The 13,509-nt window shown below is 46.0% G+C and overlaps 1 protein-coding gene across 1 annotated transcript in view; it reads left to right on the top strand.

The window, feature by feature from the left end:
- Window positions 1-13,509, top strand: part of LOC126278037 (cadherin-related tumor suppressor) — an 817,086-nt gene that overhangs the window by 522,267 nt on the left and 281,310 nt on the right. The window contains 2 exon segments of the mRNA XM_049977779.1: window positions 7,377-7,667; window positions 9,099-9,309. Of these exon segments, the coding sequence (XP_049833736.1) occupies window positions 7,377-7,667; window positions 9,099-9,309 (502 nt within the window).

Below are 13,509 nucleotides of genomic sequence, written 5' to 3' on the forward strand. Positions count from 1 at the left end.
AGGCTGATTTTTCCTTTCATCGTATCGTGACTCTGGCCACCACTCTGTAATCAATATCTCAGTAACTTGTGAACAATACCTAGTTCCCTTCAAGTGTCACTGTTTCACTTATGGCTGTCTGCAGTCAGGGGCGCCGACTTATAAAAAATATTTGGTGGGGAGGAGGGGGCATACTGGGGGTCTTGCTCCGGGAACTTTTCTAAATTTTAGATGAAAAATAGTGAGTATTAAAGTTTTTTAAGCATTTTAGAGTCATGTGATCAAAATTGGAACATAGAAAATTGGGCTCTCGATAACTCGACACTCCGGGAAACTCGACAAGCCTGGCACGTTTTTTGGCTTTGAAAAAAGAAACAAAACATAAACACGAACGGTATTTTCGAAAAAGCTAATTTAATTTACGGTAATAATCGTGATTATAGACTATTACAAAGCAGTGAATATATAGCTCTGAAAAGATTGAAATTATATTTAAGTAAATCCTAAACTATCATTAAAAGCATAAAACATAAAAAGTCGGAACACTAAAAAAATCGGAACGCTAAACACGTCAGCAGCATGCACCGAAGAAAACTATCCACACTGAATCACTGCTCCATATAGCCGCGGCGTCGCAGTGTATCGAAGCGTCAAGGCGGCGCGTGGCGGAGGGAGGCTCCAGGCGCCTCTGCTGCAGTCCTTTTGACGTCGCCGCGGCCGCAGCGCTGGCCCGCCGGCGCCACACTTTGCCCGAAGGTTCGCGCACCGGCACAAATTCTAAGCATCGCAACACTATCGTGATTGACACCACTCGTTTCCAGTGAACCTGCTTACTACCGTAATGATTATTCAACTCATTACTGAATTATTTAAAAGGTGACTGTCGTCAAACAAGGAAAATAAAAAATTCCAATATAATTTTGTGCTTTTGCAAAGCATAATATAACTGATAATTTCCTTAAGCTATTGGAGGCTCTGCTCCCCCCCCCCCCCCCCAAACGAATTTTTGAAGAGGCCAGAGCCCCCTCAGGCCCCATGGAGTCGGCGCTTGTGTCTGCAGTGATTCTCGATTGCAACAGTTGACCTACGTTGTGAGGGCTGATCTTCGCCATGTGGAACATCCTGGTTCTAGTATACGAATACTCTAATTATAAGCTCTTTCTGTTTGTGTGCAGCAACCCCTCTCAATGTCCTTCGTCTCAATGAGTTTACAGTCCCCCCCTAGAAAGAGAGGCAAATCCGAATGCTTTATGCAGTCAAGACTCAGACTGAAAATTATAATTAATTTTTCTGTGCACCGCGCACGAGATACTTTTAAACGGAGCAAAAAAACTAAAAAAAGCAACGACAATGTAATTCCCGGTTCGTGCGCGTGTGAAGGAAGTTTTGTGCTGTCTGGAGGTAAGGGGCTGCTCTCTCTACCCAGTCCCTCAAAGTGGGATATGGTGGACGCATTACTGTTAGAGAGTCAGGAGCAGCTCCTGATTGCGACCACGTTAGCGCCAGACGGCCATTGGAAACCGTTATGTGGCACTTTATGACCAAACAGCCACGCAAACATTTCTTATAATGTACTATACACTTGCCAGTAGTCAGTACAGTATAATCTTTAACGGTGTATGATAACTACAGACAGTATTCACTATTGCCAATGACAGGACTGCTAATTACTTCTTCTTCTCCTTTCCTTTATTTACAGTGAGGGAAACCTGTCATTTTCTGCAACCTTGGGGGCTTTCCTTAGCTGGCTTGTGGCAGCGAAATTAACTTAGAAGAACGACAGGGTGATCATCACGTACAGCCGTGAAAGGCAGGTACTGAGTGGGAAAGTGGCAGCGTCCCACATTTGCAGAGCAGTCGCACAGGAGAGTCGCCTCGTTCCATTAAACTGAACTGTGTGACACACTGGAAGGAATCCCTTTTTGCGAGATGAGATCTGAAAGCCCGGTGGAAACCTCAAGTGTTTTAGACAGTGCGACAGGCCATCGGTCGTAGCCACGCCGTGCACGAATGTTTGTGTAAATCTGTGTAAGAGGGTCTCTGATTGGTGCGCAGTAATTACTTCAGTTCTTGTTGTGGTCTTCGGTCAGAAAATTGGTTCGATACAGCTCCCCGTGCTAATCTATCCTGTGATCCTGTGCAAGCATCTTCATCTTCGAATAACTGCTGCAACTTACGTCCTGAATCTGCTTACCGTATTCATCTCTTGATTTCCCTATATCATTTTTACCCCCTACGATTCCCTTCTATATTAAGTTATTAACGTGTCCTATCAACCAATCCCGTCTTCTAGCCAGGTTGTACCACAAATTTCTTTTCTCCCCATTTCTACTCAGTACCTCCTCATTAGCTACATGATCTACAGATCTAATCTTCAGTATTCTTCCATAGCACCACATTTCAAAAGCTTCTATTCTCTTCTTGTCTACACTGTTTATCATCCACGTTTTACTTCAGTATATGACTACACTCTATACAAATATTTTCTAACACCTAAGTCTATATTCGATGTTAACAAATTTCTGTTCTTCAGAAGTATTTTCTTGCCATTACCAGTATACATTTTAGATCCACTGTAGTTATTTTGCAGTCGAAATAGCGATATATATAGGGTGTTTCACTAAATGCGTTTGCCTCTGTAAGTCACGAAGTGATAGGCGACGGAATATTCATTGCGGTAGGTCACCATTATATACGTTACACTGTCTGCAGAGCTATGAACATAGTTTATTGTGTTACTATCCAAAGAGTTACAGCAAAAAGGTGCAATTTTTAAATGGAACAATAGTTGTTTCTATCATGCACTGGAATCAGTAACAACAGCTGTGTATACATCAATTTAAATAACATTCCTATCACTTTTAGTTTGAGAACTACAATCCTTCAAAGTTTCAGGGACAGATACCACACGCCTTACACAATACTTGGCTGTGTAGTGGGTGATGGATGTTCTAGCGGTAGGAAGTTGATTTACATGAGATGTTTAAATGTGTGTCCATGTTCCTGAATGCACAATGCAATGCACCTTCTAAAGGTGTCTGGGAACGAGATGTAACATCGTCGGTGACACGGAGCAACATGCGTCCTCGATGCGCCGTTTCAGAACATCTGGGGATGTGGGTTCAGTGACATAAACACCATCCTTTAGATATCCCCACAAAAAAGATATCTGATGGTGTTAAATCGCGCGACCTTGCGGGCCACGAATGAGGACCATGGCGCCCCAACCACCTTCCTGCAAACCTGTTGTTTACTTCTTCCACAACAGCACTCGCAGAATGGGCTGGGTGACCATCGTGCTGCATCCACACATGGACTCTCGTGTGTAGACACACATGTTCAAGGAGACTGCCCAAGCTGTCCACTATAAACGAACAATATAACTCACCTGTCAGTGTACCTGGGAAGTAGTGTGCACCGATGATTTCATCCCCAAGGATTCCACACCACACATTAACAGACCACTTACGTTGACGGTCGACACGCCGTACCCACCGAAGATTGTCAGAGACCCAGTGGTGCACCTTATGCGATTCACTGTGCCATAATTTGTGAACGCGGACTCATCAGGGAACGTCATACCTTGTAAAGACTCCAGCGTGAAATCACGCATGGCCCATTCACAGAATGTGACTCGCGCACGGAAATCGCTCCCATGCAGCTCCTGGGTCAGTGACAGGCGGTACGGGTGCAACCTGTGGCCGTGTACTATACGCCACACAGATGTGAGACTGACACCAGCGACTGCAGCAACGACTCGTTAAGCTGACATGAGGATCGTGGTGTAGCTACTGCAGCTAAAACAAACACCTCCGACTCCTCACTTCTTGCAGTTCTTCGTCAGTCACTGCGGCGCATTACCAAGCTGCCTGCTTCGCGAAGTCGTTGTTCGGCACGTTAGAACGTAATGGATGCCGGAGCTCTTCGCCTAGGATATCTCAAGGCGCACGCCACGGCTGCTTCAGTGGCATCGTGTCGGCACTCGCCGGGCATCAGCAACATGTCAACGTACTCGTTATCCGTGTGTGCCATCTTCATCCGAAGTCAGTAACTGAGGTAGTCCGCAGCTCGTTGTCGTGCGGTAGCGTTCTCGCTTCCCGCGCCCGGGTTCCCGGGTTCTATTCCCGGCGGGATCAGGGATTTTCTCTGCCTCGTGATGACTGGGTGTTGTGTGATGTCTTTAGGTTAGTTAGGTTTAAATAGTTCTACGTTATAGGGGACTGATGACCGTAGATGTTAAGTCCCATAGTTCTCAGAACCATTCGAGCCAAGCCAAGTAACTGTGGTATATTGGGCCCCGTTTGTGTGGCTCGAACTGTCGGGTATACGGCCGTGTGCGGCGACAGTCGGCAGTGTAACAGCGCATCGAGGAAGCTTCTCGCTCCGTGACACCGGAGACGTTAGAACTCGGCCACACCACATTTAGAAGGCGCACCGCGTTATGCGCACCGTGTGTGGTATCTGCCCCTGAAACTTTGAAGGGTTGTAGCTCCCAAACTAAAAGTGACAGGAATGTAATTTAAATTGATGTATGCACAGCTGGTGTTACTGATTTCAGTGCAAGATATAAACAACCATTGTTCCATTTAAAAAATGGAAATATTTTTGCTGTAACTCCTTGGATAATAACACAATAAACTATGCTCGTAGCTCCGCGGACAGTGTAATCAAAGTCACAAACACTTAAGTCCGGGGAATACTGTGGATGGTACAGTACATCCCAGCCCCATCGACCGACAGAGCAGCCACAGCTTGCTCAGTATGCTCCCGTACAAACTGATGGGTGGGTTGCGCAGAAAGTGTCGCCGCTTCTTTCGCAAAACTGGTCGCAGGTGATGGTCCAAAAACGAACAGTAATACTGTGCATTGACGGTGTGCCGTAGAGGAGCGTAATGCGTTATGATAATACCGTCACAGACGTACACGAGAATCACCATAACTTTCACCATACTGGGGCTCTGACGCACTTTCGACTTTCGCGGTGACCCATAATAACGCCATTCGTTGGATTGGAGTTACAGTTTTGGCTTCGTGGCATTCGCTTCAGAACTGTTCCAGAAATTCGACAGGCAGTAGACAGCTCCAGTCGTACCATCAACAGAACACGCTCTGCTAAAGGTGTACTACGTCTTCCACATCGCTAGCAACGGGTTCTCCACAACGCTGGTGACTACCTTGAAGGACAGTTCAAATGATCAAATGTGTGTGAAATCTTCTGGGGTTAACCGCTAAGGTCATCAGTCCCTAAGCTTACACACTACTTAACCTAAATAATCCACAGGACAAACACACACACCCATGCCCAAGGGAGGACTCGAATATAAACAAAATTGTTATAGTGGCTGTTAGTTTTAATTTGAATATATCCGGATGGGGAATGATACCCATACATCATGCTTAAGTGGGCCACCCCAAGAAGTGTGGAGGGTAAATATCGTAGAGGGCGACCAAGAGATGAATACACTAAGCAGATTCAGAAGGATGTAGTTTGCAGTAGGTACTGGGAGATGAAGAAGCTTGCACAGGATAGAGGAGCATGGAGAGCTGCATCAGACCAGTCTCATGACTGAAGACCACAACAACAACAACATTTCTTTTCCAAGGCTAAACACATGGTAATATATATTTCAGAAGTTAAACAGAAAGTACATAATATCTCAGTACTCAAGTTCCAATTTCAAACATGGAATGATATGTATGTTTGTGTGTGCATTCCTAAGGGACCAGACTCCTGAGGTCATCGGTCCCTAGATTTATACACCACTTAAACTAACCTATTCTATGAACACACACACCCACACAGAAACATGCCTGAGGGAGGACTCGAACCTCCGGTGGGAGGGGCTGCGCAGTCGGTGACACGGCTGGATGGTGTGTATAAATCTGCAGTACGAGAACGTACAGACTTGATAAAAGACTGCGTGGTCTGTCAGAGTCAAACACAGTATGGTTCTCCTTGAGCTCATATTTGGATTCTTGGATTCCACCAAACGTTGTTACGACGGATAATAGAAGTAGTTCCGTGAAAACCTTTGATACGTGAGGTGGTCTTGAGTCGGCGACTTACGAGGGCAAGGCATATGCGCCTGAATGCCACTCCAAACATTCTGTCATGTTAAGGTCTGCAAGAAATAATCTTGTTAGCCTCTCACCACGATCACGAAACCGGAATGCACTAAGCAACGCGCTTTACAATTTATCGCTTTTTTGTTTATCTTACACAATGGTGCACTACCCTCAAACGTTGCCAGAAAATCGTCACTGAAAGCTGTACAAAGCAGCCCCAGCGGCTCTGGAATCGCTACACGTCGCATTGCCAACGTAATGCTCACAGCATTCCACACATGACACATCCTATCCAGGCGGGTTCGTATGCAACGTTCTTTACGTATTGATAAACCCAGGAAGATAAGAAGAACTTAAAACTGGAAGGAACACAAAGGAAATGTTGTGGGAAAGACTAATCGAAGCTTGCGTTTTATTGGCATGACACTTAGAAAATGTTAACAGATCTAATAGAGACACTGCCCACACTACGCTTGTCATTCCTCTTTTAGAATACTGCTGCGCGGTGTGGGATCCTTACCGGATAGGATTAGAGAGTACACCGAGAAAGTTCAACTCAGGACAGCACGTTTTGTCTAATCGCGAAATAAGAGGGAGAGTGTCCCTGAAATGATAGAGGATTTCGGGTGAAGATCATTTAAGCAAAGACGTTATTCGTGTGGGGCAGAATCTTCTCACGAAATTTCAATTATCAGCTCTCTAATCCGAATGCGACAATATTTTGTTGACGTCAACTTACATAGGGAGAAACGGCCGTCATAATAAATTAAGGGAAATTTGAATATTTGTGGTAGGAAGTATGGGAGCAAACTGCTGAGATCGTCGATCCATAGGCTTACACACTTCTTAACCTAACCTAAAATAACTTATGCTGAGGAGAACACACACACACACACACAGGGCGTCCGGAAGACTCGAAACCCCGACGGAGGCAGCCGGGCGAACCGTGACAAAGCGCCCTTAGACCGCACGCCTACCCCGTGCGGCTGAAATAAGGGAAATCAGAGCTCGCGCGGAAAGATTTCTTCGTTTCTTTCCGCGCGCTGTACAAGATTGGGACAATAGATGTTCGAATGTGTGTGATATATTATGGGACTTAACTGCTAAGGTCATCAGTCCATAAGCTTACACACTACTTAACCTAAATTATCCTAAGGACAAACACACACAATGTGTCGATGGCTGATTTACGATGCGTGCAAAATTGTAGCAGGCAGCTGCCTCTTTCATTGCTTTCTCCCAGTGCTGTAAACAGTTTGCGAGATACGACTCCGCTGCTGCGCAGCCGCTTCCTGCCGGTTACCGCCGTCGTTGTTGTGACGTGCGAACAGGTGTCGGCGACCGACGTGGACGAGGGCGGCAACGGCGTGGTGCGCTACGCGATCGTGGCGGGCGACGAGAACCGCGACTTCAGCATCGCCGAGGACACGGGCGTGGTGCGCGTCGCCAGCAACCTCAACTTCGAGCGCGCGCCGCGCTACGTGCTGCGGGTGCGCGCCACCGACAGCGGCCGGCCGGCGCGCCACGACGCCGCCACCGTCTCCGTCGCCGTGCGCGACATCAACGACAACCCGCCCGTCTTCCTCGACTCGCCCTACCTCGCCTACGTCATGGAGAACGTGGTGAGTGCCTTCGTTCTGGCGCGGAGGACGGCAGACGGTGCGGGGAGCGCCGCAGGATGGCGTGAAGCCTTCACTTGGGACGGGATGGCTGGGTAGGGCGTGCGACCGTTGGATGCAAGGGTACGTTCCGGGGCCAGTTCGTGGTCTGGGAAGGGAAGGCTATTGAAATTACGCTCCGGAAGGACTAGAAAGGGTTCCGGATGGAGGGCAACTAGACGCGGGGACAGATCGACATGCAGTAAACTACACGTTGTTTGGCCTCAATATCTGGCTGACGGTCCGTTGAAAGGAGTCTATTGGGGCACATTTGTACGTGGCACTCGAATATGATTTTATAAACGATGTATGTCTTTCATAGGCTTTATACAGCTGAGTTTGTAAGACCGCAGATCCTTCCGGTCTGAGATTATTGTAGTGTGGAATAAGAGAGCGCTTGGCGATCAGTCGTAGGTAGCTGTCAGTGAACGAAGACGAATGGGGAGTAAAACGTTCTTCGAAATAGAAAACTTTTGGATACTTGGTAAAATTATTCTCCTCTAATAGAATACTTTGAATGATGGCTAGTGCATACACATATTTATATTGTCTTAGCTGTAAAGCAGCAACGGTGGAACACCATATATTCTGCTCTCTCATAAAAGATATGTAAATGCTAGCTACAGACTCTGCTCTGTGCAATGGTGGCCACAATGGTGGGCACACGAAATTCATTTTGCTGATAAACGTAAACATTCGTGATTGTGGTGAATTACTGACACTGAGGCTTTTTTAGCAAAATTATATTGCGGGTTAACTTCGTCTTTTCAAATACATCTGACAACTGAAGTTAAATTACTCACAATTCATTCGCAAACAATGAGACTTAAACAGAAAATATTATTTAGTCTCACTAATCCAACGTAAATGAAGATCACCGAATTAGATATAGGTCTGTTAAGAAATCTTAGAAACATTACAAAAATGAAACATGTCAGTAGCTTTTGTTCAAAACGGTTTACGTTCATTCTGGGATTACTCCAGAATTAAAAATTGTCATCCAACTCGTGTATACTAACGCGCTGCCAAAAATAGAAAGCTTAATTATTTAACGTCTTTACTTTGCTTGCACGATTTCTGCTCGTATGTCCAACTGACATACCTAAATTAATGTACCACTCGGTGGCTTCACACAGCACACCACAAGAAACTGCCTATTCCATCGTTTGTCGCTCACCGACCGCTACCTAAAACTGCACGCCGAGCGCTCTCTTACTTCGACACTTTAGTAATCTCAGACCGAAAGCAGTATCTCTCGGGTCTGCGGTCTTACAGAGTCAACGACGTAAGGCCTATAAAAGACGTACGTCGTGTATAAAATCACATTCGAGTGCCCCAGTAGAGTGCGGCAGCTGGACAGAGCCTCCGTGACGCGTTGCCTCGTGTGCCCGATAGGTGCCGCCGGCGGGCGGCGGCTACGTGGTGACGGTGCGCGCCCACGACGCCGACTCGCCGCCGCAGAACGCGCAGGTGCGCTACTTCCTCAAGGAGGGCGACGCCGACGTCTTCCGCGTGAACGCCACGTCTGGCGAGGTGCGCGTGCTGCGGCCCCTGGACCGCGAGGCGCGCGCCACCTACCTGCTCACGCTCGTCGCCATGGACACCGGTACGTAGCGCGCCACCTACCTGCTCACGCTCGTCGCCATGGACACCGGTACGTAGCGCGCCACCTACCTGCTCACGCTCGTCGCCATGGACACCGGTACGTAGCGCGCCACCTACCTGCTCACGCTCGTCGCCATGGACACCGGTACGTAGCGCGCCACCTACCTGCTCACGCTCGTCGCCATGGACACCGGTACGTAGCGCGCCACCTACCTGCTCACGCTCGTCGCCATGGACACCGGTACGTAGCGCGCCACCTACCTGCTCACGCTCGTCGCCATGGACACCGGTACGTAGCGCGCCACCTATCTGCTCTGTCGGTAAACTGAAGCGCGAGCAAGTGAGTCCCCACTGTGCCTACCCTGCTACGTCACAGGGCGCTTCTACAGGCTGTTTCACAACGTAGTACCGGCCCTGCCGCGGCGCGCGTTTCAAATCTGTGGCGATGCCGTACACCGATACGTCCCGGCTGTGTTTATTTTTAGACAAATGCATTAAGACCATAAGGAATACAAAAGACGATAGCTTCTTCGAAACAAAACATTATAGAGTAAATATATTAGCATAAGAACGGAAGTCAGTATTCTACTACAAACATAGAACCGAATGCCTCTTCATGCAAATGTATGTTCCTCTATTCGTAAGACGAACCACATATAGTGCAATCAATCTGTAGAATTTAAGGCTTATTATTACTTTGTGTTTCTACTAAAAGGTTTGAATTGAAACTTAACAATTCTTGCAACACGAAGAGTGTTTAAAAAGTAAGCAGAAATTTATAATTCCGTGTTTCGTATTAGTTCGATTTGCACTGCTCTTTTTGTTTGTCACTTTCTTCGTAAACATGTCTGAAAAGTATCTGTGCAATGTTTTGCATATTGGGTATTTATCCAGTTCTCAGTTGTCAAAAAAGTTATATGTGTTTTGGTAGCATCAACTATTATTTGTTTTGTATAAAAATAGATTAGAGTATCTGTACTAAATTTTGTTATAAGAATGTAATAAAGCGTATCAAATTTTTAGGAATGTTAAATATTGCTTTTGGTGAGTCACTTATGAGTAAACACAGAACATAAAAGTGGTATAAACATTTCAAAGCAGGCCTTAAAGGACAGCAGTTTTACAAGAATGGATGAGATTAAAAATGCAGTCAAAAGGCCTATGAACTATCCCGAGGAAATAATTCCTAAAGTGTTTTGGGAATTGGAAAAAGCACTGCCATAATTGTATAGCATGTACTGGGGAATATTTTGAATAGGATAACATATTTGTAGATTAACAAGTAAAGTTCTTACCAAAAAATAAAATATGTGAATGCACCTTGTATGTCAAGCTTTTTACATAGAAGTCCAGAATCGGTTTACATGTTTCGAGAGAAATTTCAGCAGTGTTTAGATTAGCTGTTACACATATGTTTTATGCAATATTCCTTAGAATCATGTGAATAGTAACCGAGATAGAGTTTTAGTGACAGAATACATTCAAATGCTGCTGTTCTCTAGGCATTAAATGTTTTACGTGATTGAATCACGCTCTACTAGTGAAAAGTTAATTGATTTTACCGTCAAGTTCTCAAGTTATTCCTGGTTTTATAGAACAAGTGATAATTGTATTTATTGCTTTGGACCACATTTGACTGTATTTATCTTGGAAAATCTTTTACTACCATGTAGTACATTTCTACCAAAAGAAATTTCATAGTGTATGAGCAGAGTCAGGCTTGAAAGAACACAGAACATATTTTTCAAAAAAATTTTCGTTGCCTGTTTACATACGTCGTATTTTAGAGGTCATCATCAACATTGTCGCTGTCATTACCGTCATCCTCGTCGTCATCACTTTCTAAGTTAATATCTGTAGCGTCTGTTATGTCTTCCATAATCCCACCCTTAACCCAGTATTCTCTTTCAAGTTTCTGCACATGGAGGCAGTATGCATTCCAGTCATCTTGAGTTATCGTTTCAAAAGCTGTAACAATTGGGACAAGTGTTTTCATATGCTCTCTTTCGGTTATGGCAAAATTTAGTTCAGAATAAAACATGGAAGCTCAGAAAACGTCTACATACCTTCTTTCACCAACTGCATCAACCTCGTCACGCAAATATCTCCAAGAATATTTCTTCCTCTAACGAAATTCTTGAGCTTTGCCCACGCCATTTCAATTGGATTTAAGTCACAGTTGTATGGTGGAAGTCGCAGCACAGTGTGTCCATGAGCTTCAAGTATTTTATTAATTTCTAATACTTTGTCTTCCGGCTTATGGTGTTTAATTAAATCAAATAATTTTGTTTTTCTCATTGTCAAATCAGCTTCCACCTTATTTTTTAATAACCATTCAATCATTTCGCTTTTATTCGAGGACCTAGTTGGAGCTTTGTTGTGCTCCTTGTTGTGATATGAAGCGTTGTCCACAACAATAACACAGTTTGGTGGCAGATTCGGAATTACTTTATTCGATATCCAATTAGAAAAATTTTCGTAGTTCGTTTGCCCATGGTAGTCTCCTGTTGCACATCCCGCTTTATAAATCAACTGTGTGTTGGGTAAGAACCCATCTCTTGATCCCATATTGACCACTATAATCCTATTGCTTCCGCCAACATTGTCCATAATGCCCTCAACGCCAGGGCCCTGCCAACATTTTATGTAAGTAATGTTGTTGTCCACCCAAGTTTCATCAATATAAAAGAATTTTCTGCCTAGCTCCCTTAATTTCCTCACTTGGGTCAGGTACTTACATCGCCAGTCAATTATATCCGTTCTTTCTACGAGAATCTTTCGTTTACTTACAGATCTTTTCCAGGTAAATCCCATTTCACGCAATGTCTTGTGTAAAACATCTTTCTGCCAAGGAAAATGTATTTTTTGTTTCACGGCAGTAATTTCCGTAATGTCTGCACTATTTTTTGGTTTATGTAAAAGTCCTCCATCGTTTGTCGAATGACTGATTTTGTGAAACTGCCTATAACGATGGGTTTCCTCCCTAAATTATCAGTTTTCCTTCACGTCGATTCCAGTAAACCATGCGGCTTGTTTTCACGTTCCTTCCTTATGCATCCTATTATGGGGAGGCTGACGTTTGCATAAACTGCAGCCCTTTTATTGGGGCTGTTAATGTTAACCAACACTTCTTTTTGTGTCTCCCCATTAACACACGCTGTAATAACGTTAGAGACGATCGAACGCTCGTTACTCCGCAAATACCTCCTCTCCTTCGTATTCTGCACGTTTTCTTGCAATGCAGGGCGATTATCCATCACTTCGGGATACTGAAGTATATCAGTGAGTACACAAAGTCAACTGACTGACACTGACAACAAAGATTCCACAAACAGAAACGACGTATATCAGTATTTCACTGCACGCTGAACTACACCGCTAGGCAGGCAACAGGCCAATTTATTTTGGGTGGCCCTGGAGGCCAGTGGCAGGGTTCTCCCGGGAAAGGCCACTTCCCCCACCAAAGGCGCTTCTCGCTCTTGAGTTTACAGACAGACTATACTTGCTCACGCTCGTCGCCCTGGACACCGGCACGTAGCGCGCCACCTATCTGTTCACGCTCGTCGCCATGGACACTGGTACGTAGCGCGCCACCTACCTGCTCACGCTCGTCGCCATGGACACCGGTACGTAGCGCGCCACCTACCTGTTCACGCTCGTCGCCATGGACACTGGTACGTAGCGCGCCACCTACCTGCTCACGCTCGTCGCCATGGACACTAGTACGTAGCGCGCCACCTACCTGCTCACGCTCGTCGCCATGGACACCGGTACGTAGCGCGCCACCTACCTGTTCACGCTCGTCGCCATGGACACTGGTACGTAGCGCGCCACCTACCTGCTCACGCTCGTCGCCATGGACACTGGTACGTAGCGCGCCACCTACCTGCTCACGCTCGTCGCCATGGACACTGGTACGTAGCGCGCCATCTGACTGCTGACGCTTGTCGCTATGGACACCGGTGCGTAGCAGGCCCGCCGGCTGTGAATACACCGCGGCGAGGACCGCTGCTGCTAAGCTCACGCGTCGCTAGAATTTCGCTAATCTAGTGCTTTCGCCAGATATGCAGGAGACACACCGCCAGAAATGAGTGCTCGAGCGTAACTGCAGAGGCCAGCCGGAACAGCGGGTTGCGCGTTTCTATTTGACCGCGAACACCACCTGTGCAGCGCCCCCGATAAGTCGCAAACGTCGCTCGTG

Source organism: Schistocerca gregaria, chromosome 6, assembly GCF_023897955.1.
Source record: "Schistocerca gregaria isolate iqSchGreg1 chromosome 6, iqSchGreg1.2, whole genome shotgun sequence".
Classification (NCBI taxonomy): domain Eukaryota; kingdom Metazoa; phylum Arthropoda; class Insecta; order Orthoptera; family Acrididae; genus Schistocerca; species Schistocerca gregaria.